We start from the raw sequence: 27,717 nt of genomic DNA on the forward strand, positions 1-27,717 counted from the left end.
TTGTTTATGACAGCTGAACTAAAAGGAGGGACTCTGCTGCAGGTTTTGGTGACTTGCAGGCTAATGCCCAGTCATGTTAGGGGCAAGAGAGCTAACGCAGCAGCGTGACTAAGTAGCTTAGGGTGAGGAGCATGCACAGAGACTGGAACTCGAGAGTAGCAAAATGTGCGTTCCCAGAGTCAGGTGCCCCAGTGCTTGGAATGCTAAGGAGAGGTCTTTGAATATATGGTTCCTTGGGTGCTATAACCTCCTCTGTATCAGTAGAGCGATGGTAGATTCATTCAAAGCTATATACATACTTGTTGGGGTACAGATAACTGATTACTGCCATTAGTATAGTTGCTCAAAGAACAGACCGTTTTCTTGCAAAGCGTAGGACATTGAGATGACATTTTAGGGACTAGGTATGGCCTGCAAATTAGTCTTTAGCAACCTTTAGTCCTTAGTCTTTAAGAAACAAACAAAAAAACAACAGCTGAAATAAAATTACACTTTTCTTGAACACGCTTCCATTACCACACTATTTACAGCAGACAGCAGCAGAAGGAAGTGGTTTATCTGATGACAGAAGTGATAGCCCTATATAGGAGTAAATTAAACGACTATTTTCTTCATGAAGAATTAAATTACCATTTAGCTTCCAGAAACTTCTGTTGTGAGACTAAAAAGCAGCCCTAAATACAGGGATTTACCCTTTTCTTTCCTTTTTATTTAAATAGTCCTCATTTACATCTGCCTATATGCTTTTTTATTTCATAGCTCATCTCAGATAACTTAATGGCTTTTTAATTATTTGGGTCTTCTGTTTTGCAAACTGACATGGTTGGTCTCTTTCATCAGATGGTCACAGTAGAAACTGTGTAGGAACTTGTGAAACTCTGCAAGGAATGTGTAATGTGTTTGTCTTCGAGTTTTGCTTTTCTGGAATCACCTGAACATCAGTTTAAAAGTGCAAGCTAATTGTACACTAATCTTCTGAATTCAAGAAGTTCATAATAGTCTCTAAAGTATTTAACTATAGCTAGCTAATTTCAGTTTTTAAATTAAATACTATCTGGAGTACGTTAACATATGCCTTTGGTTTGAACTACACTGTACTTTAAACAATGAATTTTTAATAGTGGAGAACTGCAGATTTTAATCTCTGGGTATAGAGAAGGAGTAGTTCTTTGCTTTTAACTGCTTAGCAATATTGCTAATAATAAGCAGTTAAAAGCAAAGCAATGCCTATTTCGGAAAGGTAGTGGTTTTTTTTCATGTGTATGTTTTTTTTTTAATCATTTTCTTCCTCTCTCTGGAGTGGTGTTAATTAAACACAGGGTTTACCCGGAAGCTGCATATAACTTGAAATGGGATAAAGAGGGTGTTCTTGGTACCACAGACTTATGATTGGTGTACCTTTGAGATTTATATAGTCTATTCTTTTCCCCCTCCCCTTTTTCTGTTTTAGGTGAAATTGTGGTAAATGAAGTCAATTTTGTGAGAAAATGCATTGCAACAGATACGAGTCAATATGACCTGTGGGGCAAATTGGTTTGCACTAACTTCAAGATTTCCTTTATTACAGATGACCCAATGCCACTACAGGTTTGTTATTGCTCACATTACTACAACGTGACAACAGATGCGATAGATAGAATGTTTGTATTCTCATTAAATCCTTATCTCAAACTGATATAGCTCTGATGCCTTCTAAAACAAAGAAAGCTAAATGATGAGGGTAAACAGTCCTGTACTGAATGTGTTGTTGTTCTATTCCTTCACCGAGAATATGAGAACAGAGTGAGTTTGGGGTGGAAGTACAGCCAGCTCTAGTTACCTCTGATTATGCAGGCTTCATTGGGAAGTTAATGGGAAAAGGCAAAGCAGGAATTGTATAAAAACGAGTTCCTCCTTAAGGAGGAGAATTTCAAGTGTTCCTTTTCTTACACAAGTGTCAAATCAGCAAAGCCTTTAATGTGTCCAGGTTTCTTCGGCATTACTGACAGAGGACAAAGTAACTGTGAAATGAGCTTTCATCATAGATGAGGTGATGACAAAAGGGAAGGAAGAAATCAAGCCTTTGTCAAAGCAGAACATCTGAAATTCAAAGCCTTAACCAGTTTTCTTTGAACAGCACAGCCCACAGTACTGTTTGGAAATCAAAATTGTGAGCTTTGTTATTTTCAGTAGTACAGTTGTTCTGCCTTCATTTTGGGCTTTTCAAAGAAATACTCTATTAAGTAGGCAAGCTCTGAAAGTAGATATACTTTTTCAATAACAGTTAGTATGCTTGACAAAATCTACTTCAAAAAATGAAATCTTCATGACAAGAAGTTTTCCTTGTCATGAAGGAGTTGTCAAAACTTATTTATCAAATTTGGCTACATATCCCTGCCTTTGTTCTAATAAGCCAAAGTAGAAGATTTTGAAAGCTTGTTCCTCTGAAAGCAATGTGTCAATGGCTGTTGATTTAAGTGCATGTTAAAGTTAAGTACATGCAGGGTTGTTATTGTTCGGTTGTATTTTCCTTCTCTAATCTTTACTGACTGGAATTGAGATTGTTACTGCTTTTGTTTTATGTGAAACTGATAAGTGACCACCTGCAGCATACTATAATCAAGATGGATTCAGAACACTCAGTTGTCTGGACAGAAAAATCTGTACTAGCACTGAGGAATAATTCTTCGTATTTAATCTGTTTAATTCTGTTCGATAGTATGAAAAGAAAGCTTCGGGTTTGTCCTCATGAAAGTCAAGTTCATATTTTTTTCTTTCTTATGATTACAGTAATAGAGTTAATAGTAGATGACTACAGTAATAGTTTTTATATATATATATATATATATATAAATTTACACTTCAGATCGTTGAATATCTACCAGCAATTTTTGAGGCTAGTAAATTCAATGCAAATAGTGAAGCTTTTTTTTTTTTATATTCCACAGGGGTTTGCAAACTCTTTGGTGTGCTTTCACCAACACAAGAAAGCAGGTTTCAGTACTTCTAATTGCCTGTGAATAGGCAAGGGTGGTACATGTCAGAAAAGTCTAGGCATGCCTGATTTTTATCATTGTTTCTTCAAAGATGTACTGTGTGTCATTTGGTTGAGAACCACAGAACTGCAATTAATAGCTATGAGTTCATGTGTTTCAGAAATTCCATTATAAAAACCTCCTCCTTGGTGAACATGATGTCCCACTAACATGCATTGAGCAGATTGTCACAGGTATGTCAAAAACAGTTAATCAGGATGACAGATGTTAAGCTTAACTCATTTAAAGCTATTAACTGCTTGTTAGGTTGTGCAGAATTGTTGACACTCAAGCGGGTCTTTAGTTGGGTCTTTGTATTGGTTTTAAATGTAGTTGCAGTACTGAATCAGCAGGTGTTCTAGGATAGACACCTGTTAGAGCAGTACACATTTTGTTAGCAACTTTTCTGTCTTCCAAACATCTGAATCTCTTCCATTTAAATACACTGGACTGCAAAAAGTGCATCACACTTACACAATTTACACATAGCTGGGATATCCCACAACATAAATGCTTGGGTTTTCAATCTTGTCTAACGCTTAGGCAGGTTAGTAGCCAGTGGTCCTCAAAACCTACAGATTTTGAGGTAATACACTATGAATCTGAAGAAGTAACTAAACATAATTTGAAAAACCTGTTTTTGATTTGTTGCATACTCTAGGCTAACTAGTTTGCTAAAGATAATGTTCTTTGTCTTTTAACTAAAGAATTTAATATAGCTAATACATTTTCAAATCTTGATTACAGTAAGAGCTGTTAAATACTTGGTTTTCTAATTGCACTTAATTTACACTTAATGTAAATCATTACTTACCTATAAGTTTTCAGTACCTGAAGTCATCCAGTAATCCGTTTCCACTCTGGAAGTTGGTTTTAATTGCAGTGAAAAGATTAATATATGTCTGAGGAAGAACACTAAGAAGAAATGTGGTCTGTTTGTTCTTTTTTTTTAAGAAGAGGTGCTATTGACCTGTTACGTGGTCTTTCCCCGGCCCACATTTATTGCCCTTTTTCAAAATCACCAGGTAGCTGTGACAAAACAGTGCAAATCTGTTAATGAGAGTTTTGTATGGAGAGAAATTTATAAACGTGCTGTTGCAGTCTTCTCATTTAACATCTAATACAAACTCCCATATAATAAATTCCCCTAAATAAGGGGGAAAAAGCTAATCAACTTTGAATGATTTTCTAATAATTCTGTCTTCTCTCATGTGCCGTGTGTTGTTCTTGAATGGGAGGGCTTTAGAGGTAGCACTCAAGTTTCAAAATAAAAGCTGATGGATTCTAGGTTACTCTTTTCTGCACGTTTCAATAGATTAAACATTCAAATAGCCTGAGTGTTTGCAGTTTCATTAGAAGAATGTTAGAAGTTATCTAGGACCCCTTTCTGTTTAGCTTTTCTGTTAAAGTTTGAAGTTCTTTAGAGCAAGATGGCAGTATTTCCTGCCACATACCTGAGGAAATTAGTCTTTGTTCTTCTATTATTCTATTGTTCTTCTGCAGTCTTACACTAAATTTAGTGAAGCATAAGCTTTTACTAACAGGAATTGAGAGAGTTTTCACCAATACTGCAGAGGAGGTTGCTTGATGGTTGTTACATTCAAGGTGAATAGCTGAAGGTGTATTGATTTTATATAAACAAACACCCACAGGCCAGGTAGGAGCTGTTTCTTTCAGTTGTGCTCCTTGCCCTTTGAGTCTGTGGTCCAGATTTTAACCCAGCAGTTAGAAAGTGCAAGATCCAGCTGAAAGCATAAGGAGCATGAAAGGTGCTAGAGGTGTTTCTGAAAAGAACTGTTAGTCCATCTGAAATGCCTGAAGAAACTGCACTATAGAAAAAGTAAGCTATAGATAACACTGTTTAGTATTTATAGTGGTTGTTGGCTCCTTTTCTAGCCATAAACCCTCCACCCTTTTCCCAGGAGATGAAAGAGCTTAGTGCATAAATGTTTAATTTCCATCCTGTCCTAAAATGTTTGTCTTCTGTTTCATGGAAGTACTTCAGCTTAACCCAGAAGATGCCATAGCTGGCTGGTTGCAGGTAATTCATCATTCAGCAGCTATGTGCCCCAATTTTCCCATTTACCACACACAAAATCTCTGTGGCTTTTCTGGTGTTTAGTTTTATAAAGTTTCATTTTCTCCATTTGAAAAGGAGTTACACAGGCCAAGAGACACAGCCTGTCTGTGCAGGCCTAGGCCACCTGGCAATTTACTAACATTATTGAGTTTTAAGTAAGAAATGTAATTAGTCTTAACTTGAACACTTATTTATACATCCAAGTGACAAAAACAAACCAAAAAACCAAGAGCATTTCTGTCAGTTACTGTACATCAGAAGGGCATTGCAGCATATATAATGATGTGTCTGGGAGCACAAATTACTCTTCGAAATACTGAACGTTAATTACTTGTTTATGAAGTTGTCGTTGATGCATATAAATAATCCAGACGTATGGGAAACAGTAATTCAGCCACTTGTTTGAAAGGAGGCTGATCAACAGGAGGACCTATACAAGTTCTTACTTAAACTGAATAGTTGAAACATACTATTAAATGAGAAACTGCTGATAGCAACACCGCCGTATCTGTGTTTGAGTCAGTCTTGTGTTGTATACTTACAAAGCACAGTCCAATAACTGTCTTTTCTTTACAGTGAATGACACCAAGAGGAAACAGAAGGTTCTTGGTCCCAACCAAAAACTTAAATTTAATCCAACTGAATTAATCATTTATTGCAAAGACTTCCGTATCGTCAGATTTCGTTTTGATGAAGCAGGTCCTGAAAGTGCAAAAAAGGTATTATATCGTTTTATGAAGTCTTTCCTTGTAGTCATTACTTGTAGCAACAGGTATGCTAATAATGTTTTGTGTTGTAATAGTGGTGTAGGGGATGGATTTGAAAATTAATTGCATTATATTGCAGGAGAGTATCTAGATTTTAGAGTGAAAATGATTAGATTTTTAAAAAAATCTAAGATGATATGTTAACTCTTTTCTTGTAAGATAAACCAACATTTCTTGTAAGATAAACCTACATTTCTTGTAATATGTTATACTTTTTAAAATTACTAATTTAAGAAAAGTTTTTTTTAATATTGGAATCAAAATACTATGTAGCAGCTGTATAACAGCGTTTATATTCCAATATGGAAATTGTTTGATACTTTGACACGTTTTCAGCAAGCAATAACCTTAGTTTAGCCAAGTGTACTATCTTATGTATACTTATGATAGACATTGCACAGCAAGTTCTTTGATAACCTTTTGAAACCACCAATTTGTCTAATCTACATAAAAATGTGCTTTCCCCATGTTGTCTTAGAGTTGCATGCCTTTTGAGGAGTTACCTCTTTCTGTACACTACTAGAAATTTCATTCCTTCCCCAATTTTAACACTTGTTGCCATAAGTTCCAACAAAGTCTTACAATGTTGTTTAACCTGGTAAAATTCAGGTAAGTTTCTGCTGATCAGAGGTGGTTAGGCTACATAAAACTAGCTCACCAGCTTCCTGGCTCTGGAATGCTGGGGTATGTTGTTTGAGTTACAGGTCCTCTGACTTCCATGGCACCACATTGTGGCCAAGCACGGCACAGCAATCTTTTCGTAAGGAGTGACCCAATTTGCTTATAGAGGTTGAGTTCCCCTTTCAGTAGGATCAAATTAGAGCTTAACCATGTAAATCCTAAGCACCATCTGCCCAGACATAGGTCTGTTTGCAGTTATCAACTGAATGATGTCCAATTCATCACTTTTTCACCTTCTGCTCTCTTACAGAGATCCAGAAGCAGAAACCCAGTTATGAAGCCCACTGTTCTTTCCTTGTTATTTTCTGCATTCCTTCCTTCCTGCCTGCTGGCTTTGTTTGTAACCTTTCAAGTTTGGCAATCCTTCAGCTGTCAATTCCCCTTTTACAGCTTCTCTGAAGTCACCCTGGAGCAGTCTATCTGCAATATCTGTATAGCAACTGTTTCTAATTGCTTGTCAGAGCTAAGAAGAGTGATTAGCCTGTAGGAGGGAGGAAGAGAGTGCAAACTCAGCATCTCATTAACACTTTTTGTGCTGCACTTCCTCATGCAAGAGCAAAAAGTGAAACCTTTTTACAAAGATGCTTGCTTTATGCATTTATAATTACGTGGGCTAATGTGATAACTGATAGGAAGAAGAGTTTTAGAGATCCAGAAGGATCTGAATCTGCATAGTTATGAAAATGGCAATGGTGGTGACCAAAAGCATAACAATTCCCATTTACAAATATCAGAAAGTGATCATGAGGAATAGAAGAAAACTTGTATAATTTTTAATATCAATTGTATGGCTAACACCACAGTTTTGATGTGTTCAGTAGGTTACTGCGTCTTTGATGTTTGAGTGTATTATGGAAGCATACTGTTACTGAGGGGAGATAGTTAACATATACTAGTATTTCCATAACAACATTATTCTGTTAACATTAAAATACAGTTACCTAAAGCCTTGAGGTCCTTGGATCGGTTTGTCTGTCAGGATTTTGCCTCTATTATTTTGGTGAACACAAGTAGAATGGTCTTATGTAGCCTATTTATTGGAATTGGTTTGTTCTTTTTGGCATATAAAGGGCTTGCTAGCACCACACTCTTGAAAGATTATCTCATTCTGTTCCTGACCTTCAAGTAGCATATATTAGCAAGGTTGTCCTGAAGTTTAAAAACAGACAGGAAGGTGGTCAGACCTCCTTATAATATTATAGGGCCTTTTTAATATATGTTTACATCCAGCTATTCATGCTTGAAAATTTTGATAGCTGTGTACATGGAAATAGCAGTATGTGCATGACTTATGTTAGAAGGACCAACACTTAACATGAAAGTACAACTGAGTTGTGATGAGAGTCAGTTCTTCCAGTTCTCCTTGGCTGCATGTGCTAGTGATACCTTCCAACCTGGAAAGCACCGTAGTAAAGAACTGGCCTTGCAGTCAGAGGTGCTGGATTGGAAGGGCCTCTGGAGGTGGGCCTCTAGTCAGCCTTCCTCTGCAGAGCTGTCAGCGTTAGATCAGGTTAGCTGCAGGTTTGCCTGGTTGTGTCTTGAAAGCCACTGAAGATGGAGAATCAGCGTCCGTGGGTAACCTGTTCCAGTGCTGCATGTTTCTACAGATGTCCAGCTCAAACTACCCAAGATACAGTGTCTAGCTGCTGCCCGTTTTGTCATCTGGCAAGACTGGGAAGAGTCTGTAACTACCTTCCTGGTAGCTGTAGGCAGCTGGTAGGTCACACTGCAGTGTCATTGTTGCACAGCTGAATGAGCACAGTTTTTTCAGGCACTCTTCGGAAGCTGTTTTTTAGGACCGTGATCATCTTGGTAGCTGACCATTGGGCCCTCTGCAGCTTTTCCTCACCCCTCTTGTTCGGGGGCACAATCTCCAGTCAACTCATGTAGAAAAAATAGTTGTCAGCTCTGTTCTTTTCCTCAAAAAAAAAAAAAAGATTATGCTCATTTTGGAGCTAGGTATGAAAACCTTCTGAGTGGAAAAAATGAACTGGATAGAATTATGCTTAAACATTATATGAAGGTTTTCTAGGGTGTTCAGTGTTGAGAAACTGCAGAGCTCAGCATTTCTGTTGTGATCAAAGAGTTGTGCAGGCTGTAATTTAACTATAATCATGTCTGAAGTAGTTCTGACTCTCAAGGTTTTCAAATAAGAGTCTTTTTCACTTGTTAGCTTTAAAATGAAGGGAAAGTGAAGTTAACAGTTAGTATTACAATCTGTGTTCAGTAAAGCAAGAGACCTTTAGCCTGCACGTTAGTCCTCTATGAATCATAAATAGCTTCCTTAGTCAAACCTTGCATAAATACTGTCAGGTGTACAAATCAGAACAGGGAGATTTCTCTCTACCTAGATGTAATCCTGGTAATACAAAGGAGTGTCATTCTATAAATGAAACGCACTTGGGTCAAAGTGAAATATCTACCTACTACAATATACACTTCAAACTATGGGAGTATTTGTGCATCTAACTTATTCAGTATGAGAGGCTAGCAAGTGTTCTGTTTAGAGCCATAGTTTTAAAAAAAAAAAAGGAAAAAAAAGTGCAAAACATTATTATTTTTAAAATGAGCTTTAAATATGTGGAAGAATCACAAGGAGAACAAAGATACTAACTTCACACGATCAAGTAATTTGTTTCGAGCACAGTTGCTTGAATATAATGGAAATACTCATCAGTATTCAGTTACATAAGTTGGTGTTGGCAAAGAGAATGTAATCTGTTTCTAAGGAAGTAACTGGGTTTGCAGAACAGGGCCAAAGGGAGAATAACCCCTACTAATTAGGCTGCCTTACTAGAACAGAGAGTATTCCCGTTTTGGTAGTAAGTGAAACTATGAATCCAAGTTTAAAAGCAGTCAGACTTCAGATGTGGACAATCTATTTTATTTGATTACATAAATATATACATGACGTGTGGGTAATATTGATAGAATGTTCATTTTTTTTGCCACGTTAAAGCAGAAATGAAGTGGAAAAACACATCAGATTTTGAGGTGAATTTATTTGGGGGTAAGCTATGAAGATGTGTAAAAATCAGTTCTATTAGAAACATACCTTCAACATTAGCTGCAGACTGTACATGCTAAAAAACACTCCCAACATTAATCAGTCAAGTAAATATTTCCTCTCTTGTTTTTAATGGATATTTGGGAAACAGGAGTTAAGGAATACTAATGGGGATGGAAACTCACATTCCTTATCATTTAGCAGTTGGATTCCATTTTGTCTCAAAAATAAAGCTGTAGAGCCTCCAAAGGAAGGAAAGCTAGATGGGTGTGGGAGGAAGTGGAGGATGAGGAAGCACGGGTAAGCAAGTTGGGGAAGTCTTAAGTTAGACAATATGAAAGAAGAAGCATTTCACCGTCCTTAAAGGAAAAGGAATAACTTTGTTCCAAAAAGCACAACAAACAGGTCAAACTGAAAAATCCTGCTGACTTCTAGCCACTGCAATACTTGACGTTAAACTAAGAAATTAAAATGTATGAATAGGTGAAGCTTTAGATCTTATGACTGTTAAGTGATGGAAAGTGTGCTGCCTTACCAGGCAAATGAGTCTTGGCAGTGTACCAGAATGGCACACACCCTATAATCTCCTGTTTCATAAATATATCTCTATTTTTGCAGTCCCTTTCTCTTCTAGAACTCCCTCAACTCTTTTCCTTCAGGAAACTTTTTAAAATGAGTATGAGATCTGTTTCAGAAACACATGCTTAATCAAAACACAAGGAAAATTATCTCAAATCTTGTTTCCTGTGCAATCAATTCTAGTCTTCTAACACGTCATAACACTTGGGATGGAGTGGAACATTTTTTTCCTAACTGTTACAAGGAATAATATAAAACTGAGAGTTTTGAACAAATGGTCCTGACCCTTTCTAATATGTTCTTTATTACTCCCCAAAACTTCTATATTACCCTGTTCTGATTGTTTGTATTGATCTCAGAATGTAATATCTCAAGACACTGGGAATGTATGAGAAAATATTATATTTTTATGGTCTTTGGAGAGGGATAAAGAAAGCTCTTTTTATTTTTTACAACTAAGCTCATTTAATGGTATTTAAAAAGCAGCTAATAATAATTCTCCTAGCTAATAGCTAGGAGAATGTTCATGATAGCTAGGGCTGAAAGTCTTGTTATCTGAAAGCTTATTGTTCCAAGACGACTTGCTACCTGGGAAGATTAAAAATTCTGTCCACGGGACTTGATCTGGTCTTGGTTGCATAAATTCAGAATAGGAATTGCAGTAGTGAGGAAGAATAGTATGCTTCCAGCAAGTTCATAACGCAGTCTGTTGCAGGGAAGATGAAATGCAGGGTTCAGCTAATTTAGCACATCTTAAATACGAGTGCTCAAAATGATTTTTTCCAAAGAGCGCTAGCAATATTTTGAAGTTCTTGTCCTTGGTAAAATTCCTGTTGAAAAAGAGAAGAGCTTGCCCTGCAAGTATCATCTGTGTTCTGCAGAAAGGCATTGTGCAGGGAACACTGACATAGGGAAATGGCCTTTGTACTATGAAATAGTTAAACCCATTGTGTTTACTGTTTTTTATAAATGAACTTTCCAACAAGCAGCCTATTCTCCTGGTGCCTGAGCCTAGATATCTTCAGCTTTACATGATTGTAAATTGGCAAAAATACCAAACATTTTTCAGTTTGATATGAGAACATTTCCTGTAAAACATGTTTGTTTTCCTATTTAAAAGCTTCTGCTTATGGTGATAATCTGCTGAGATCTGGGGAATTTGCTTGTCTTTTGATACTTGCTGACAATAAAACTACTATATGAATTTAGTGAGGAATAAAAGGAAAATCAGTATGTCTTTAATGTTGTTTAGTATATATTACCAGAATTTTTCCAAAGTGTGAAATGAAGACAGCAGTATAAGTACTATTTTTTTTTTAATAATAGAAACTGGGGTCCTGAACCTGTACTGTAATCTTCAGGTGGACTTCTTCACCCATGTGGCACTGGTACTTTGAGCTATATCTGTTCTGTGGAACACCCAGAAACACTTCTTGGCATCTGGGTTCAAGAGCACTGCTATGGTCTCGTGTTGTGAACCAGATCCTAATGCATACCATTTCCCAAACAATTTTACCCCTCTTAACATGCCACACATGCACATTCTCAAGTAAATGAAAGAGATTTTAGATGCTGCCTTTAAAAATAGTTTTACTGTATTTCCATTGTACTATTTGGCAGCACAATGGCATCCTTCAATGTCTTGCAGTTCATCCTCAAGCCTTGAGACTTGATTAGCATAGCAAAAGGCTTTCATCCTTCATGCCCATAAATGTAGATCGGGAGTAGCTCTATTAACATCAATTACTCTAATGAAAAGTTAATGAGAAAAATGGAAGTCAAAATGTGTATGTATGCAGATTTGCATTTTGCTTCACTGCCACTGACAGACAAAAGCAGTCTGTTAGAAAATGACAAGTATTATGGAATAGCTGTTATCCTATTATGGTTCTTCAGCTTTTCAAACCTCAAGATGTGTTAAAATTTGTGTGGCTTTTAGTTACTTCATGATAGTTACAACCAGTTTTTACCAAATTGAGGAAATCAGCTTATAAATGTTCATTTGAAAAGTCATGCTCATCCATTTCCCTGTAACACTTTTACTGTTTCTTTCTCAGGAGTACCTTGTCTTCTATATTGTATTGCAGTTCCATGGTAGCACTGAAAGAAAAGTCAAAGCAACTGTTCTTCTAAGACTTGATGGGAATTTGTTGTTGGGAACTTTGTGAAAAAACGTTTTCAGCTCAAGTTAGTCTGTAGTCATTACTGGTTTTATAAATAGCAGAAAATGTCCCCCTCAAAAGTCAGAGTAAATAAAATTCAGTGAAGGTTCCATAATGCTACATACGTGTTACATACATGCTAGGAAAAATGCAGTGGATTTCTCCATGCAGGACTTAGCATGAATGCACTCTAAGTTTTTTCCGTGGCTAAGAGTTTCCTAAGACTATTGCAAAGAATGTGAAGTTTAGACAAGACTCTTCCTGATGCCCCGGGTTAATCTCTACTGTTCTGAGGATGCATCTTTTATTTGAAATCTCTGCTGAAATTCTCTTTCCTGGGCAGGGCTTGTGACTCAGCCTAGTCGAACCTGATGACTGCATCGGATTGCCAGAGACAGTGCTGGAGCTTGCTAAACCCGCAGGCATCTAGAAGTGATGGGTGGATTTCTTTTGTGAATGAAAGTGATTCATCTGAGACTGAACCTATATGGGCTAGGCCAAAACTTATTAAAACAGACATCTTGGTGATGTTTCAGTTAGCTATTTCAGTTCTCAAGATCAGCTGGGGAAGGGAGTGATTGCTGGCATGTTTAATTAGCGGTAGAGTCCCCACACTTGATAAATGGGCCTACTGTAAAAATTCAGGTTCTATTGAAAATGGAGATTGATGGAGAATCTTCAGCCTTTCACTCAGCTGACAAACTGCAAGCAGCTAACATCAAGAAAATATCTCCCACTATTTGCAAGTAGCTTAGGGAAGAAGCTGCTTTTAATTACCAAACAATTTGCTTTTTACTTACATTCATCAATGCCTTTCATAATTTGGGAATACAACTTAATGAGATGCAGGACTGACATAGGTCCTGGAAGTCTCCAGCATGCAACCTCTGTTTTTCCTTTCAAATCAAATATGGAAATTGAACATTAGAAACTGTTTTTAGCTTTTGCTCTGCAAAGTTAATACTGCCATAATCATGAGCAATAAATGTTATGTATATAAATAATACTAATAAACGTTTCTTTCCTAGGTGTGCCTTGCAATAGCTCATTATTCTCAGCCAACTGATCTTCAGCTTCTCTTTGCATTTGAGTATGTTGGAGAAATATATCACAATCCAGGTAAGTATGAAAATACCTTATTTTCTTCTATTCCACAATGTGTAAGTTTAGTAAGTCTTCTATCCAGAAACAATAGCAAAAAGCTTTTTAGGCTTTCTCTGGGGGCAAGTAAATTGGCTTGTCCTGCAGCCAACCTCTTACTTTTGGACTTAAGTCAGTTGTTGTGATACACTTTAAAGACCAAAATCAAAAGCAGTATCTCTACTCTGAAACAAAACTGCCAATGTCAGCATGAGTACTCATATTTCTCCATTCACACTTTGATCCTCCTATCGGTGTATTGGTCTGTAGCGGTACTGTAGGTACCTAGCTAATCTCCCATCAAGCAGGCTTGTTTACCTGCCCTTCTTTTGGGAATAAGTTTCTCTTCTGGTGGTATTGCAGGAGCATTTGTGCAGCTTGGGACTCCATACCTCCTTTCCTAGAGGCTTACTAGGCAGTTCTTCCCACTCAAAACCTCCACCACCCCTGCTGAGTTGGAGCACACCCTCTCTGCTCAAGGCCAATCTCCAACTGAACCCTGTCAGTTAGGTAAGCCTGAAAAAGATGCCTTTGGAACTTGATTTCTAGTGTAATGCTGTGCGGTCACTGCTTAGTGTTCCCCAGCCAATACACAGCTGAAAACCGTCAGTTTTAGCATTACAAGCCTCCAAATAGCAGAAGTGCCATTGATGTAGATCTGTGGTACAGAAATATTTACTCAGGAGCTGGCATTAGAAATCATGGTTACAAAATTTGAATGTTGTGGAATTATGAGCTCAGACATTCAAATTTGTACAAAAATGTACATTTCTCATGCAGATGCCTACATGACTGCCTTATGCATGCACGAGAATAATGGTGCATGTGATTATGTTGCATACATAATTACACGTATAATATCTTACCTGGTAAGTCTTGGGTGGTAATTAAGGTCCATGTATGTTAGTGTTACAAAGTACTAAGGAGGAAGCCAATTTGCAGATAAAATAGCCATAAAGTGGTAAAGTAGAGTGTGAACAAAATGTTGGTCTGTCACGAAGTTGCCTTTACTATGTCCTTAAAATACTATTTGATATACGGAAAAAAAAATCTAGTGGAAGAATTATGCAAGGTGGGTAAAAAACGTTGTTCTTCTGGAGCTGCAGGTCAGAATGGTAAAAGCTGGTTGTTCTGCTAGGCTGTAGTTGCTGGAGGAAAGAGCTTGAAATACTTTGGTGGTGGTTGTTACTGTTTTTAATTTAAGTTTCCACATAGTAAAGTTGAACCATGGTGTTTGTTGCATGGATCTCTGGCTTTGCCCTTACAGTTCCAGCACTGTGTTTTATAACTCTCTATTCCTGGTAGTCCTGATAAAGTAGAAGTTGAAGTACTGTCATTGTGCTTCTTGGGGAATGTAATCAGCCTGCATTGCTCTGGTGTGTATGGACATTGTTTTTTCCCAGGATATGTTTGGTAATTATATATCCTGCCATTAAACAGTAAAATTCTAACACTATCTTCTAGTAATGATATTTCTCTGGATACTAGGTACTTCAGTCTGAGTTCAGTATAGCTTTCTTCTGAAAAATATAGAAAGTAGTCTGAGTACTGAAGTTGGTAGATATTAGAAAGTAGAAAATACACAGTCACTGAGATGACAGTAGAGCCCTAACCCTCTGTTCTGCTCTGTCTGGACAGAATTTACATCTTTACTTACATCTTTACAACTCTTCCTAAAGATAGGAGCTTTCCTGGTGGAGATTACTGGGTTGAGTCCCAGTTTATTTCACCTTCATCTAAACGCTTACTCCAAGTATCAAGAAACAAAATGCAATGTCCTTTGACACAGCTGACTGCCTCCTTGGCACCTAAAGAATGATCAACAAAGGGGATCTTCTGTATTACTGACAGAGCTTGTAATCTTCTTGGTCCCTAGCCACAAAATGGTAGGCCATTTTTTTTCCTGGATATAAATATGCATGTGTACACAGACACACACACACACACAGGTCATCAGTTATTTTCCTTTCTGTTAATACAGCAGTAATTTATAAGGAAAAGCTGTTGAAATTACGTACCATTTGTTTTACTTTACTCAGAAAATAGTTAATTAAAGGGTAGCGTATAAAGGTTAGATGTTTTTAAAACACTGGTAAGGGGTATGTTGAAGAGAGAAGTCCTGTGACTGAAGATAACACTTGTTCCTGAGCGTTAGTATGTCCTGCTTTCTACAAAGCAGCACAACATACCAGCTTTACATTGCTTCTCTGTTGAAATTGCAGGAAAAAAGTACATTTGCATCTTCATGTATTGCCAAGCTGTCATTAAACCACAGATCTGTTTTAATACAAACATAGGCAATGTCAGTCCTGATGCTAATGGCTCGCTCTTGTAATTAGGAATATTTTTCTTTCTTTTTCTTTTTTTAATGTGCATTGATGAATTTTCTTTTCCTAGCAAAGAAGGTGAACGGAGTAGACCCAGGAGGTGGTGGTGGTGGCAGCATCGGCAGTGCCAGTGGTCAGCAGACACCTTTGTTTGAAACTTACTCTGATTGGGATAGAGAAATCAAAAGGACAGGTGCATCAGAGTGGAGAGTTTGTTCAGTCAACGAAGGTTACATGATATCTACTTGGTAAGTTTCTGCTATCATGCAAGTAAGCATAGAAGAAAACAAGACAATTTAACTGTCTTTTCCTGTCTTTTCTAACAAAGTCTCCATACTATCTGACTGCACACTTTAACTTCTAAATGTGCCACTCTCTGGTGAGGCCCCCGGTTGGAAGATCTTGCAAGTGTTGTCTCTAGAGGAAATGTCATATTTTGTGAATGTATGGCCCCTGTTGCTTCCTGTATTCCAGCATTTGTTGCTTTCATGCTTTTGTACTTCCCTCTGAAACATGCACGTTTGTAAACAAATACATTTGAGCTGTACAGATGACATGTAAGAGATGTACAGGACAACCAGTTAGCACTGTGGTATTAGGGTTTGGTGCATTATAGTTTAACAGAGCTGGTAAGACAGCATTGCAACAAGAGAAAAGCTGATAAAATACTTAGGGAAAAGTAACCTTTTCTACTGTATTTTTTCCCCAAGTCTCCCAGAATATTTTGTGGTCCCATCTTCCTTAGCAGACCAAGACCTTAAGCTATACTCCTACTCTTTTATTGGGAGACGAATGCCAGTAAGTATAGTTTTTATTCTGTTGCTGTTCGTAATCATTATACCATATTAATATTAAAGATATGTATGCCAATTAACACAGCTTTATGTGCAGTGTTAAGGAAAAAAAAAAAGAATAACGCAAACCTGCTTTTTTTGTTGTTGTTTTATGTTTTTCCCATATTAGGTATGGTCCTGGAATCATCCTAATGGGAGTGCCCTTGTAAGAATGGCCAACATTAAAGATGTATTGCAGCAAAGAAAAATTGATCAAAGGTAAACAGTTGAAGCTATTCTTTTATCAGACATGGTATAGAGTAAGTGGTGATTATATGCAATATACAGCAGCATTTTGTAACTGAAAGGGTAGTTAATGTTGCAGTGCAATACCTTTTGAGAAACTGTCCTCTGATTACAGTTGTAGCACAATTTCTGTTCGAAGGTCCACTTCAGTTGGAATACTGAATAATTTTTCAAGTTTTAAGTGATGTTTATTATTTAGGTAGCTAGTCTTTCAGGTGACAGAATTTATTGATAAAAGGATTGGATGAGTATTGATGATACTGTGTTAAAACTTATGTTCGTGGGGAATTCCTTACCTGCTTCAGAGAAACACAGGAAAATTATTTCTTTATGGCATTTACAGTTTTATAGATTTAGTGCCACAATACACACAGAGTCTTTTTGTAGACCTTGCATTGTGTGTGTTAGGCTGGTGCTAGAAGTTTTATTTGAAACCCTGTCAGATTTCCTGGCTTTATATACTGCATATATGCTCTGTTTATTTAGCCCAGACAAATCTTTCTAAAAATTGTGGAAAATTAAAAATTGAACCGAGCTGTTTAACCTGTAACTCTGCCTGAGGTTTTCATTTCCCAGAAGCGTTCTGATGGTCCAGCCTTTCCATTTTTTGTTTTGTAACTTGCAGATACCAAAAATGTTTGAGCCACTAGCATTGCAGCAGGAGCAGTATTATCTTCTTAATGCTTTTATTTTTTTATTTTTTTGGAATGAAGGTGCATGTTCTATGTGTTTTTAGTGTTTTGCAGTTACAGACTTTGCAATGATTTGTGAAAGGCTCTTTCCCCTCTCCAAAAATAGTGACTTTTTTTTTAATTATTTTTAACAACATAGGATTTGTAATGCAATAACTCGAAGCCATCCTCTGAGAAGTGATGTTTTCAAATCTGATCTGGACAAGTGTCTTCCCAGCATCCAGGAAATCCAGGCGGCACATATCAAACTCAAACAGCTGTGTGTTAATGGTACGCTGAACTGTCCTTTCACGGTGGTTATTTTCTTGGAATACAACAATTCTAATGGATCTGGCTAACAGGCATAATTATTTGAAGTCATTTTGCAATGTTACTGCTTTCCTTGTTGCAGAGCCCTTTGAAGAAACAGAAGAGAAGTGGCTATCCTCACTGGAAAATACTCACTGGTTAGAGTATATCAGGTTTGTACCATTGGTAGAGTGATGGTTCATGAGATGTGAAAAACTTCCACTGGTGTAAGTAAGCAGTGAATCAGTTGAATGATTTGGTATTTTAATTAATGAACTAGGTAAATATAGCTATGACTAATTTTTTTCTTCTATAGCATGAAGCTATAATATTAATTGTTGTATCACTTTCTATTCCCATCCAGATCATTTCTTAAACATTCTGCTGAGCTTGTATATATGATGGAGTGTAAGCATGTTTCTGTAGTTCTACAAGGTAATACAACCATATAGCATGCAATAATTCTTTGCATTAATGACATAATGTAGATGAATAAATTTAGATAAAATCAACTGTAATTTCTATACATAACACCCATCCATTCTAAATATCTTAAGCATTTGAACAACTGAAAAAAAGATAATTTTATTATGTGTCTTGGCTGTAGTATCATACCATAGCATCAAAGGACTGTTTTCACTTCGAGTCTTTTTGTTTCTTTCTCTAGTAATGATACGATAGAGTCCAAACTTCAGGGTGAACTTTTGTACTGTCACGATTAGGCTAATATTCCTTGCATAAGCAATATCAGTTTTATTCAGAGATCCCATGTAGTAGCTGGTAGCATTTCACTAACATTGTTTACTGTTGTATAAGAACAAACATGTTAAAAAAAAAATACACTGAAAAACTTGCTGATACCTAGATCAGAAATTCTGTAATTTCTGTAATTTCAGCTCATATATGACACTTTCCCCATATTGGCTCACTAGCTTGCCAAAAACTGCTTCAGGGAAGAAAACATGTTAAAACTTTCCCAGCAACATGATCGCCCTCCTTCTTAGCATATCTTATAAATACCAGGTTTTCCAGTGAGTATTTTAGTTCTTTTATCAATGCATTGCTGTGCTAGATACTGCAGCAGGAATCTTTACTATAGAATGAGTCTTGGTTGGTTGTTTTTTTTTGTATTTTTATCTACCTTTTTGTGAGAACAATTACAGCAATGAAAAACACGTTATAAAAGAAATTCAATTATATATTTGTTTAATTTTAAATTGTTTAAAAGGAATTCAAAACTAAATGCAGTTGCCACTTTTTGTTGAGATTCTGTATCGTGTGTGTGTGTGTATATATATAAATATACTGTATATATGTACATACATTTCTGTATGTTATTCACAGAGGAAGAGGGACGGGACCTGAGCTGTCTTGCTGCTTCTCTCATTCAAGTCATGCTGGATCCCTATTTTCGAACAATTGTTGGATTTCAAAGCTTGATACAGAAGGAATGGGTCATGGCAGGATACCAATTTTTGGATAGGTGTAACCACTTAAAAAGATCTGACAAAGAGGTAAAGTTAATGGTAATTGTATGTGATAAGAGTATCTGGTCAATATCATCCTGAACATTTGTTCACACAGAAATCTTAAATTACAAATATTTTTCATACTTTCAAATCTCTGGAAGCTTATGTTAGAGAAAATGATTCTTTGTCCAGGGTAAAGATAAATATTATTTATCCGTTGTAGCCATGTGAGAATCAATGACAACACACCAAGTGAAATCGGATATTGCTGGGATTTTACGTTGCTGCAGTGTTACACATGAAAAGGTCAAACTGTTGAAAATGTTAGCACACCCCATAGTTTAAATTAAAATTCAAGGCGCTTAGGCGTGTATTGGAAGGGGGCTATTTGTCGTTGTTGTTTTCTTTTCCAAGGGTATGTTTTCATCCCTGTTTTTTTGGAATGCCAAGTCATAGCAATATGCAGTATTTTTCAAAGTATTGAGCTGATAGAGAAGCACTGGAGCTTTATGAATTACGATGCACGGCTGCCAAACAGATTAATAGAGGGCAGCACAGTACTTGATTTTCAGTATTTTCAGGTAATTTTACGGTTATTTGGGCTCTTCATTACAAAGGAGAGGCTTTTAATTGCAGTTGAAAAAATAGAGGGACCAAGGTTAGCAGTCTTTTTCAGGGACAAAGCCCGGGAGTAACAGAAAAACTATATCTCCAGAGAGTGGAGCCAACAGATGAACTGAGAACACTGAGTGGTAAGCAGGAAAAAGAAACAAAAGAAACTGAAGTATCAAGGGGGAAATAATGAGAAAGCAGACACCTTGACTCTAGGAAAAGGATATACAGAAGAATGAAACTGGCAAGAGGAAGTATTTTTAAAGTTTTGTATAAATTATAGTTTATACTTTTGCCATTCATGGGCCACCATGGAAATAGCAAGAAAGTGTATTGAGTAGTTAATGTGGCTGAATCATAAGCTCCAAGTATTTCTAACAAGAAGGAAGTATAGACATTGTGAAAATAAGGCCAAGTAGTAAGGAAGGTTCATACAAGGACTAATCTGGAAATTATGAGGGACATGCAAGATAACAGAAAGCATTTTTGCAGCTTTGTGAGTAAGAAAGAGAGCCCAGGAAAGAATTGATTGACTTCTTAAAGAGAAGAGGAAGCTGTGGAAAATTAACATTGAGAAAGTCAATTGACATAGTTGCTTGTGGAAGTGGCTGAATAGGAATACAGAAGATTATAGCTGCATAAAATCATAAAAAATACAGTCCTCCAAACAGTCCACCCTGCTGAGGAATGTACCAGAGATATGGCTAAATACCCTGAGGGGAGCACTAACTGCAAAGAAAACGGCATGACTTGGGAAAGGCTTTTACTAAATCTAATTCCCTGTTTCTTTTTCCAGTCCCCTTTGTTCTTGATGTTTCTTGACTGTGTTTGGCAGCTGCTAGAACAATACCCAGCAGCCTTTGAGTTTTCTGAAATGTACTTGACCATATTGTACGACAGTGCACGTATCTCATTGTTTGGCACTTTCCTCTTCAATTGTCCACACCAACGAGTAAAGGAAAGCACTGTGAGTATCAAGTGTAACATCTACTTTTCAATTAAGAGACTTCAGCTTGCTGTTCTGGAAACAACATCATCTAAACTAAATGGCATTCCTTTGTGTTTTTCAAAATGTATTTCAAAATACTCAGCTCCCCAGATTAATATGATCAGAACGTCCTTTCAGGTGAGCTTTGCATGCACAGTAACAGGATGTTCAAGAAAGCAGTCCATTGAATCTTTGTTTTTATTTTTTTCTAAAAAGCTTTGTTATTGTGCATTATTATTTGTACTCTAAGAAACAGATTTTTGTCTGGAATTGATAAAGCAGAATGATGTGCAGTAAACAGAATTTCACATCTCAGGCAAACTTTGAAGTCTCTTGACAGAATTGTTTAAACAGTTGAAAAAGCTGGAAAAGAACGTGTAAAGTCCAAACAGTAATGCACAATGAAAGCTTATATCAAAATATTTAGTAAACTAACATCTGAATATATTTTTGAAAACGAGAGTTGATTACAACTCTGTGTAGAAAACTTTTAGTGGCCGATACAAGTACAAATGAGCAAATTTTGTTAAGCAGCTTCCCATTAAAGTTGTAGGTAGCAACCTTACAAAGAAGCAGAGCACAGAGACCATTAGTGTATTCTCAAAATAAAGAGTTTAGGGGTTTTAGAGTAAACAAACCAACAATTTAATATAATTGAAAAGTATTTTTGCTAAGTCAGCATTAGTCCCGTGTCTCCATTGCACTAATAAAAAGCAGGGTACAGCCATTTTCTCCAGCAGCAGACTGTCTTGCTGCCTTGTTGCTTTCATCTGTAACCCCCTTAGATTATGTCTCTGCTCTTCCTCACCTGATAATTATTCACTGTTTTATAGCTTAAATTTATGAATAAGCTTATTTTGTTTGATTTGTATTATACTTGAGCGTTACTTCTTGCAGGAATTTGCCATAAGCAAAAACATACAGCTGGGTGATGAGAAGGGCCTCAGATTTCCTTGTGTTTGGGACTGGTCTCTTCAGTTTACAAGCAGGGATCGCCTGCTCTTTCACAACCCCTTGTATATTGGGAAGAGCGCACCATGTGTACAAAATGGAGCAGTGAAAACCTTTAAACGCTCAAAGGTAACTATGGTGTTATCTGTCTGTGAATGGACTGTTTCTGCTTAAATATATGATGTTAATGCTTAAAAACGTAGAGTTATGTGGTGTTTTACACCCTTGCTTTAGCGATAGGAGTGTTCTCTTACCTTCACAGCCTAAAGAAAAATTACTAAAATGGATTTCTATAGATGCAAAGACTGCAATTGTTGAACCTTGCATTCCAGGGCATTCTTGGATATGCCTGAGCTTGCTGCCGACAGCTCCGTTATTTCACCTGTGTTAAAGTGGTGACATGCCCCTTTCTCTTCCTTAGAGCTGTCAAAATTGTCAGTGAATACTGATTAATTCAATCATTCATTGCTCTAGAAAGTCTAGAAAACATAGGTATTTCTTTTTAAAGGCCTTAAGTAGCCACATTGTTTGCTCTGTGAGCCATGCAGTGGTGACTCATGAGTGTACAACTGTTTAAATGTCACATCATTATCTGGATGAGGCACCACAGAAGCTTAAGGAAATCTGCTGTTGAAATGAGCATAAAGTTACCTGTATTTATTTTCTGCAGAAAAACTACAGCTCAACTTTGCGAGGTGTCCCCCCTGCATTAAAAAATGGAATCATCAGTGACCAGGAGTTCCTTCCAAGAAGAAACTCTCTGATACTAAAACTGAAACCAGACTTTCTACAGCAAACAGAGAGTCAGAGTAACAGTATGGAACAGTACTTCAGAGACTGGTTTACGAAGCCTGTTGATTTGCACAGTGTAATTTTACCCCATATCTCTGGAACACAAATAAAACTCTGGAAACTGTGCTACTTCCGCTGGGTTCCTGAGGCCCAGATTAATCATGGTGGCTTCATCACTGCTTTTCATAAAGTTTCTTTGCTGGCAGATGAAGTGGACATGTTAAACCGGAACCTCCGACAGTACAAAAGCAACTCTTCTTTGCAAGGTAACTGCTCAGAACTGGATCACAGCAGAATGTACTTCAGAGCAAATGGTTTAAACGACACCACTGGGGCCCCAGACTTTCTCTCCTCTTCTTTCCCGTTTTCACCTGTAGGGAACCTGTGCAGACGGAGCATTCTGGGAACACCTTTAAGTAAATTTTTAAGTGGTGCCAAAATCTGGCTATCCACTGAGACTCTTGCAAACGAAGACTAAGATGATGTGATGATTTAAAGGCTTGGGGAGAACATAGCGTATAATTTTGTCTTTTCTAATTTAACACTGCTAAATGCAGCATTGAAAGCTGTAATAATTTTATATACAACAATTTCGTAAGTTTTGCACAAATATTTAAAAGCAAAGCGAGTCGTGCTTCAAATCGCACAATTTTGTCTTCAGTAGTTCTCATCTACGTGTCTTGTTTGGTTTCTGGTTCCTAATTCATTCTATATTTTGGGGGTTTGGCTCACTATATACGATTGAGCATTTGTAATGAATGCTAATGCTAATTGAAAGGCTTGGTGTAGTCCATTATTGAGGGTTGTTTGAAATACCTGTTGTCCCAGATAGTGACTGAAGTGACTTTGTGTCAAACAGACTGACAAATCAAAGTAGTTAGATGCAGCGGACACAAACTGACAACTTAAATCTGGGAACAAACTACTTCATCACATTTCCTTTTCAGGAAGAATATGTACAAACATACATGTGTACTAATGTTCTGTGACCTGATCACCCTACATACGTGCATCCGTGGGGGGAGTGTTCCCTTTTCTTTCTCTCCCCAAAACACATCCATTAACAACCAGTCAGATTTGTGCTCTTTGTCATGAGCTTGACTTTAGGCTATAGGAATCAACTTCAGGACAATGCACTGTTAACCTTAAAACATTTACTGTACATATGGTATCATAGTAGCTTTAGAAGTGCCTTTAATCGGGAGGAAACAGTAGCAGGATTTACTCTGATGCAGCTACCCACCCATCCACCCCTGGCCTTTCTAGTCGACTGTTCCGCTAAGTTCTGGTTCCATCTTCTGCCTTTCCCTCCCCATTTCTGGAATAACAGACGGCTGGCTTAGGAGACGGTAGTTTTTTTTTCCTCTCAAAGTTTAAGCTCATTTTTAAGTTTCAGAAGAGCCTCATTTTTTTCTTTAAGCACCGGAAATACTCACCATTATATCCCTGCACAGGTCTGGATCCCCGCCAAGCCCTCTCATCGCTCTGTTTCAGGATGAAGTAGCTTTCAGCAGAATTCATACTTAAGCCCTGCAGGGTTCCAGAAATGAGGCTGTGCTCTTAGTGGCTAAATCAACAAGGGGTGCTGTTGCTGTTGTCACTTATAAACAGGGCTGGAAGAAGAGTGGTTAGCAGTGCCTTCTTTTTTATGTACTCCTAGCACATGCGGACAGTGCAATGGACAAGCACAGCTTGAGGGAATTAAATCCAACAGCCTCCCTCTGCCTAATGCAGCAGCTTCCTCACTGCTCTTAAACCTTTTAAATGCCACTCACTGTCAGATGCTGTGTGAAAAAACCCTCAAGTTTCTTAGGGAGAAAAATGAGTGTGAAGTGCCCTGGGGCGGAGGGGGATAGTGGTGTGTCATTCTCACAGGTTAAGGCATTGGTGGAGAACAAGAGAATGCTTCTGTTGAGTACCTTCTTTTAACAGTGAGTCTTCCTTTTATACTAACTGATTTCTGTGTAAAATGCAAAAGCTGTTAAACTGATGCCGAGCCTCTCTTCAGGCACAAACTCGCAAGTTAAGGCTCTGAAGGCCTTGTATGAAGCTATTCTCAGTTATGGAAAAAAAAGGGTTATGATGTTCGTACCCAGTATATTGTAGTGAAAAAAAAAAAGGCAGGGGAATAGGATTTGGAGCTGTTCATTTGTCTGTAAAACCAAACACTGGTCCTCAGCGCAGCCTGTATCACAATAATAAGGGTTTTGGATGTCTAAGATTGCTCATGTATTACAAGTGCCAACTTTGTGCTAGAAAGTCTGGTGCATACAGGACCGTATTTTCTGCAGGCTGAAAATTATCCAAACTGCAAAGCTGTTGAACACTGGGTATGCTGCGTTCTCACACTGTGTTTGGTCTGGTGGGGATAGGTGGGCAGTTTCATTTTAAAGGTTAGCTGATACGAGAGGAGAAAGAAAAGACTTCCTTTTTTTAACTAACCAAACCCCCCAAAACCTGTTGTTATGCAAAGAAGCGGTGTGTGTGTGTGCACGCGTGTGCACACATGCATGTTATGACATAATGCCAGATTGTTTCTGGTCAACTGGTTGTGAGGAAAAAACGTGTATTCACCTCAATTGCCTAATTATGCTGCAAGATGGTTTGAGCATGTTATATGGTCCACAAACTAGTTCTGTTTATTTACGAGCTTGTTGGAGCAGTCAACTAACCTGTTCAATTCATTATTCAAATGTTTGTATTAGTTTGCTTTTGTATTTTTTTTAAACTAGCTTACTGCTTTCCCTGGCCTGATACTTGACATAAAAGACTTCAACCTGTGTGCTTAGTGTATTTTGGTACCAGTTCTTCCTCTCTATTAAATTACAGTTTAAAATATGCTTTTTTTTTTCCTTAAAGGTAAAACTTTGTTTGGTTTAAAGGTACCAAAAATGTGTAAATAAATCACTCCACACAGGCAGCTGGTGGAATAAAAAAAAAATAACGTTAAGCTAGTACCCTTTAGGGAAAAATGGGTACTATATTTAAACAGGATTGACTTCTTTGTAAGGAGATTTCAGAAATTTTTACATTTCAGTTCTAAGATGTGTACAGATGCTGCAGATGGTTTTTGTACTTTATATTATATATATATATATAGTGTGGGGGGGAGCATTAAAAATAATATGCCTTTAAAATAAAACCTTTCTAAATGCCTATTTGCCAAACAGACTTGAAAAGTAATTTCATGAAGTTCAAAAAGGGGAGTTAGGCAGACGAAGGCTGGGATGGTGATAAGCATGGGGAAGGAGCGGTGGGGACTCCCTTAATACATGGCTAAGGGGGCGCAGGGAGGAAGGCGGCCTATCCATGTGTCCCAAAAAATACAGACAAGGTTCTGCTTCCTTGCGTTTGCATGGGCCTTGCCCATGAACAAACTACTGTGTGTGTGTGCGCGCATGCATGCCTCTGAATGCTGTTTCTTCCCCTTAAGTTAAACAGATTTTTTGTTTTACTTTTTAAACACAGGTACTAGAAGTTAATTTTAAAATATTTCCCACTCTACACAGTTGCCTTATTGTCAGTAGGGACTGCTCTAAATGTCTTTAATAGCTTTCAGAAGCATTTTTGGGGTGTGAGTACTTATCTTTAACTTCTGTGTACAAAATACTGACATACAAGTGTATATATGTGTGTGTATATATGTACACGTTTTCAAATTATAATTCTGTTCACCGTTTCAACATACTAAACTGTTAATGCCATTTTGATGCTACCAGAATTGAAAAACTACCAAGAAGCTCATCTTTTCTGTCTGTTTCTAAAAAAAAATATGTGCACTATTTTGGCTGTTACTGGCTGTTATAATCATGATTTTTTTTTTTGTAACTACACTGTAAACCATGCAGGGGGAAAATACAAAATGCTGGTTGATATGGTTAACGTGTACCTCCAGTGTACCTCCAGTATCACTAATTACTGCTAGGTAGAGATTACTGTAGATTTAGTAATCATGGTGGTACAACTTTATTCCCCATTTACTGCCATGTATCAAAGAAATTCCTTTCATTCCTGTAATGCATTGAAAAGTGTGTGTTTGTGTGTATACAGATACCCAGGCCTGCACATGTGTTTAATGTGCACCTGCCTGCAATACCACTTTGCTATTAACTGCCTTGTATTTTTAATGAAGATGTAGCAAGTGGGGCAAAGGTTTTGGCTTACGCTCAGACAGAAAGAAACATTAAAACCAAAAAATTTCTAACCAACAGTTAAGCAAAGGATGAGATCTTAAATTTGCCTCCACCATAAGAGACAGAAATCTGTACCTCAAATTGCTCTAGGCAGTAGGTTTCTAATACTGTTGCTGTGATGGCTTAGAGTTCACTATTTCAACTGAAACTAAAACCTTTGTGCCTGATAATGATTTACTGAGTAAAATAGCAGTGCCAGGAAGATAATAAAATCCTGATGCTGAATTGTGAATGTGAAGTAAATTAGACTAAATAAAAGTTCATACCTTTCCACAGTGAACTTCAGGTGGCTTTCTTTCACTTCCTCTAATGAAACAAAAACGTGTGTTTGTTTTTTTTCCCCCAGGAAAAGCAGGGACACTGTGCTGTAAGAAAGATGATTAAGAAAAAAAAAAAAGTGCAGCTGATCTTAATTTCTCACTACATTCTATTAAGGTGTCTGCTATTTGTATGATAGACAGAATATCTGTTATCAGACAAACTTGGTCTGAGAATGAAGACTCCAGAGACAAGATGTTGGCTACATGTTAAAATTGAGACAGACCCACTGAATTTTTCATGTCTTAAAAAAATGACTTGGCTTTTGGTTCCATTTCAATTGACTCACTTATTTGTGAAGGAGCATACATGTCCATTTATGTAGGGCAAAACTCACTATAATGAGTGATGTGCAAATGAGTGCTGCAAGCTTGGCACATACCAACTCCTATCTACTACCAGAAACACTTCCCCTTTTTGCAGACAACGCATTGCAGATAACACATGTGTGAGGCACAAGGAACGATTAAGCAAGCTGTCCTTTCAGTTATAGCAGCAAATTAAAATAGCATTAAAAAAAAAACCTATACCTTACTCTATGCCATCATTTTGACCATTTTTTTATATTAAAATGAGAA

At 37.3% G+C, this 27,717-nt stretch overlaps 1 protein-coding gene across 1 annotated transcript in view; it reads left to right on the forward strand.

Moving 5' to 3' along the window:
* The window catches only part of MTMR10 (myotubularin related protein 10), a 38,944-nt gene extending 11,843 nt beyond the window's left edge, over nucleotides 1-27,101 (forward strand). The window contains exons 3-16 of the mRNA XM_048060059.2: nucleotides 1,451-1,587; nucleotides 3,136-3,208; nucleotides 5,671-5,813; nucleotides 13,319-13,409; nucleotides 15,828-16,005; nucleotides 16,468-16,555; nucleotides 16,721-16,809; nucleotides 17,668-17,798; nucleotides 17,920-17,989; nucleotides 18,181-18,251; nucleotides 19,161-19,330; nucleotides 20,694-20,864; nucleotides 21,783-21,965; nucleotides 22,507-27,101. Coding sequence (XP_047916016.2) covers nucleotides 1,451-1,587; nucleotides 3,136-3,208; nucleotides 5,671-5,813; nucleotides 13,319-13,409; nucleotides 15,828-16,005; nucleotides 16,468-16,555; nucleotides 16,721-16,809; nucleotides 17,668-17,798; nucleotides 17,920-17,989; nucleotides 18,181-18,251; nucleotides 19,161-19,330; nucleotides 20,694-20,864; nucleotides 21,783-21,965; nucleotides 22,507-23,106 — 2,195 coding nt within the window. The 3' untranslated portion in view covers nucleotides 23,107-27,101. The remainder of the gene's footprint in view (nucleotides 1-1,450; nucleotides 1,588-3,135; nucleotides 3,209-5,670; nucleotides 5,814-13,318; nucleotides 13,410-15,827; nucleotides 16,006-16,467; nucleotides 16,556-16,720; nucleotides 16,810-17,667; nucleotides 17,799-17,919; nucleotides 17,990-18,180; nucleotides 18,252-19,160; nucleotides 19,331-20,693; nucleotides 20,865-21,782; nucleotides 21,966-22,506) is intronic.
* Nucleotides 27,102-27,717: the final 616 nt, after the last annotated feature.

Source organism: Anser cygnoides, chromosome 11 (genome assembly GCF_040182565.1).
Source record: "Anser cygnoides isolate HZ-2024a breed goose chromosome 11, Taihu_goose_T2T_genome, whole genome shotgun sequence".
Lineage (NCBI taxonomy): Eukaryota > Metazoa > Chordata > Aves > Anseriformes > Anatidae > Anser > Anser cygnoides.